This window comes from Lipotes vexillifer, unplaced genomic scaffold (genome assembly GCF_000442215.2).
Source record: "Lipotes vexillifer unplaced genomic scaffold, Lipotes_vexillifer_v1.1 scaffold384, whole genome shotgun sequence".
NCBI lineage: Eukaryota > Metazoa > Chordata > Mammalia > Artiodactyla > Lipotidae > Lipotes > Lipotes vexillifer.
The window spans coordinates 3,665,650-3,669,969 of NW_006793498.1; the positions used below are offsets into that span (position 1 = coordinate 3,665,650).

Here is a 4,320-nt window from a genome sequence, read left to right on the forward strand (position 1 = left end):
GGGAAAGAGAGAGGGAGCGAGACAGGGAAAAAGAGCGGGAGCGGGAGAGAGAAGAAAGGGAGCGGGAGAGAGAGCGGGAGAGGGAGAGAGAGCGAGAGCGAGAAAGAGCAAGAGAAAGGGAGAAAGAGCGAGAACGCCAGAGGGAGTGGGAAGACAAAGACAAAGGACGAGAGGACCGCAGAGAAAAGCGGGAAGATATCCGAGAAGACAGGAATCCAAGAGATGGGCACGAGGAGAGAAAATCAAAGTAAGTGATTGTGAGCCAGTTTTTTACATGTCAGTGAGGAATTCAGAAAGTTCCATTTAATGCTTCTTGGGGGCCCCTAATATCCTCTTAATTCTTTTTCCTCTCCACATTTTCCTGTATTTTAGTTTTATTATATGTATTTGGTTCAACATCTTTTGAATTGTCTAGGAAAAACAGTTTTCTCATTCTACTATTTCTGTATCCAAGGGATATAGTTAATAATTCTTGTTTACTGTTTGATTACAGCCATTTTAAAAAAACTAATTAAGTTATTTATTTTTGGCTGGCTTGGGTCTTTGTTGCTGTGCACGGGTTTTCTCTAGTTGCAGTGCATGGGGGCTACTCTTAGTTGTGGTGCGCAGGCTTCTCATTGCAGTGGCTTCTCTTATTGCAGCTCACGGGCTCTAGGCGCGTGGGCTTCAGTAGTTGTGGCCCACGGGCTTAGCTGCTCCGCGGCATGTGGGATCTTCCCAGACCAGGGCTCGAACCTGTGTCCCCTGCATTGGCGGGCAGATTCTTAACCACTGTGCCACCAGAGAAGCCCAATTACAGCCATTTTTGATGGTACGTTGGTTTATTTGACTGCTACAGACTTGTTTTTTAACAGGAATCCAACCTAAAAGTGGTAGCATCAGTGGGTTTATGTCCCATCATATCCACTTTATAACTAGTTAATGGAGTTGGCTTGTCACCAAGACATAATGCTTGTGCTATTCCTGATAATCCTTTATGAGTTCTATGTACGTATAAGTCTAGAGTCACTACCCCCAGCCTGCAGAAGCATTTACAGTGTCTTAGAACTGAGGAAATTCTGGAACCACTGCATGGCTAGAAGGAGATGAGAGATAGAGACGTATCCTCTCTTGGGTTGTGGAGTTATAGTAGATTATTGGAATAAAAAGATGTGTTCTTATTATCTTATATATCTGAGGGCATCTTCTCTCTTCTCCTTTCTTTTCTCTCTCTTTTTTTTCTTTTTTTTTTAATATCAATAAGAATTTATTTGCTCTGGTATCTGGGAAGTCCAGGGTTAGTTTTTGTTTTGATGTGACTATATCCAGATTCTCAAACAAACACAGAGTGGTGTATCTCCACTGTTCTTTTTCTGTATTAGTTTTAGACTCAGAAGGCTTTTACCGAAATGATGGCTAGGATGACCCCAGGGTTATACCTATCAGCTCAGTAGCCCTCTCTGTGCTGGGACTCTCATCAGTAGAGGAGTTAGATAAGAGAGCTAAGCCAATCACTATAGCCATGAGAAATCTGGACTCTGATTGGTCAATTTTGAGGTTTTATAGACATAAAACCAAACATATCAAAATTAAGTGGTTTTTTTTTTTCAAATACCAACTAGAATAGAGGGTATATTTAAGTTTGTTAAGACAAACTGGAAATAATTTATATATCTTCAATTTCTTTGCCTCTACCTCTACCTTATTTGCCTCATGGTGAATACACTCTCTGCTTTAGGCTTTTTTCATCATTGCTATTATGGATTTTGGTTATAAACAAACAACGTAGCACAGAAATGGAGGCTTCTTCCATTAGGTCTTGCATTCCCTTCAGTCTGCAGCCAAGGTTTTCTGTAGTTCACTCTCTCGCTTCCCTCTCCCCACATTAAAAAAAAAAAAAAAAAAAAAAAACTCACATTAACATAAAATTGATAATACCTTTCACACATGCAGGCACACAGTACATTATTATTTCTCTTCTCTCCTCTGACCTCTTTAACTCTCTATCTTCTAAGATTAAAATTCTGAAATCTTTGCTATTTATTTATTATTATTTAATCCTATGCTTTGATTATATTTTACATGCTTCTGATCTCAGCTTACAGTAGCCAAAATTTCTTCTAGTTTTTCGTGGCTAGACATTCCAAGCATTGACAAGGGCCCAGAAATTTAGGAGTCAACAGCTCTATAAAATAACTAGTTATATGAGGTTAACATCTTGATGTTTTCATCAATTATATTGTCATCTCAGTAGTTGAATTTATCCAGCACTTTTGTTTTTAACCATGGTTATGAGGAAGGTTTGTTGAATTGCTGTAGTATTTATTTTACTCTAATTTTGTTTCTGTAGATACTTCCTTGAAATTAAATTTCGTTTTTTTGCATGTTTTATATTTTCTTATGTTATCAATTATCTCTTGCTGTGTATCAGACCACATGAGAAGTTAGAAGTTTAAAACAACCACCATTTATTTGGTCATGATTCTGTGGGTTAGCAATTTTGTTTCAGCTCAGCAGTGGCTCTTCTCCTGGTCTCACTTGGGATCACTCATGTTTCTCCAGTCAGTCTGGCAGTTCAGCTGGGTCTGAATGACCCAACATGGCCTCACTCACATGTCTGGCAGTTGGTGCTGGCTGTTGCTTAGGGCATCTTATTTTCTCTTCCATATGACCTCTCATCCTCCAGTAGTCTAAACTCTATTTTTGCATAATATGGTAGAAACATACCAAGAAGGCAAAAGCAGAAGCCGCAAGGCCTCTTGAGTCCTAAATGTCCAAACTTAAACTGTCATTTTCACCACATCTTCCTGTCATAGTAAGTCACTGGGCCAGCCCAGATTCAAAGAATGGGGACAGAGACTGCCTAATGATGGCAGGAGCTTTTGATAAGGAATTACACAAGCTTGGGCCTGCGAGTTGTCATACTACATCTGGGGTCTCCTTTTCCACCTGGTACTCATCTATATGAACGAGCTGTCAAGGAGATGATGTGCTCATGTGCTGCAGTGTTTCTCAACTTTTAGCCATAGTATTTACAAACATTGTTAGCTTAAAAAAAAAAGTGGTCAAAATTTAACAAAAATATAGGAAAACACTAGAACAACTTAAGTATCCAGAGATATAAATCACTAGTCATTTAAAGTTTAACTGAAGAACAAGAAATATAGTGAACATATGAATTATTTTATTAATTTGTCACCAAGCAGATGATTTAGTTCTAAGAGATGAGAAGAAACCGATTTTTACAGTGTACCCACAACATGACCGGCACTGGGTTTATGACATAACTAACTTATTCCTCATTGCAATTTTATGAGATGGACCCCCATTTTTTCAGCTATTTTCAGATGAGAAAGCTAAGAATGACTTCAGGGAATTTACCTAAGGTTGCATAATAAGTAACATGACTAGAAGTTGCACTCAAGTCTTTTTTGACTCCAAAACCAATATTAGATTTTCTCATTTGGCTTCCCAACATAAGGTATTTCTATACCATAAAAAGGTAAAACTAATGAATAAGTTTCAGTAGAGGGTACATTGATTCCTCTGCTATATGTTACCACTTCGTAGTAGTTAAATCTGGTGAATTTCAGTGAGTTATTCTACATCTACATGAAAAAAAGAAGAGGTGGTGCCATGTATTTTAAGTCCACAGTTGTAAGTCTTAGCAAATGAAGAATTTTATTAAAGATGCTGAATACCCTTTGTATGATATAGATAGCTCTGAGAGTATTGGGTTTGTTTTTTTTTTTTTTTGGTTTTAATTGTGTTCTCTTTATTTTTTGCCAGTGTTACCTTTATTTATTTTTAATTTTTATTAGAGTATAGTTGATTTACAATGTTCTGTTAGTTTCAGGTGTACAGCAAAGTGAGTCAGTTATACATAATCCACTCTTTTTTTTTTTAAGATTCTTTTCCCATATAGGTCATTACAGAGTACTGAGTAGAGTTCCCTGTGCTATACAGCAGACTCTTATTAGTTGTCTATAGTAGTGTGTATATCTCAATCCCAATCTCCCAATTTATCCCTCCCCACCCTTATCCCCTGGTAACCATAAGTTTGTTTTCTACAAACTCCCGTTTTGTGAATAAGTTCATTTGAGTGTTATCTTCACTTAGATTGCTAATTGTGATGGGACATTTAAATTTCTGGATGAAGCAGGAATACACTATTTTTTGAGACCTGAAATTCATAATTTATTGATTACTGGATATTCATTCATTTATATAATAGAAAATTACCATAGAATTTCCATACTACCATTTTCTCATTCTATTTTTTTTCTGTTTCTTTCTTGCCATACTCTGTCACTCTTTTTTTTTTTTTTTTTTTTTTTTTTT

General features: G+C 37.0%; 1 protein-coding gene across 1 annotated transcript in view; it reads left to right on the plus strand.

The window, feature by feature from the left end:
• Positions 1-4,320, plus strand: part of ZC3H13 (zinc finger CCCH-type containing 13) — a 93,727-nt gene that overhangs the window by 69,708 nt on the left and 19,699 nt on the right. Inside the window, exon 12 of the mRNA XM_007466472.1 lies at positions 1-247. Within this exon, the coding sequence (XP_007466534.1) occupies positions 1-247 (247 nt within the window). The remainder of the gene's footprint in view (positions 248-4,320) is intronic.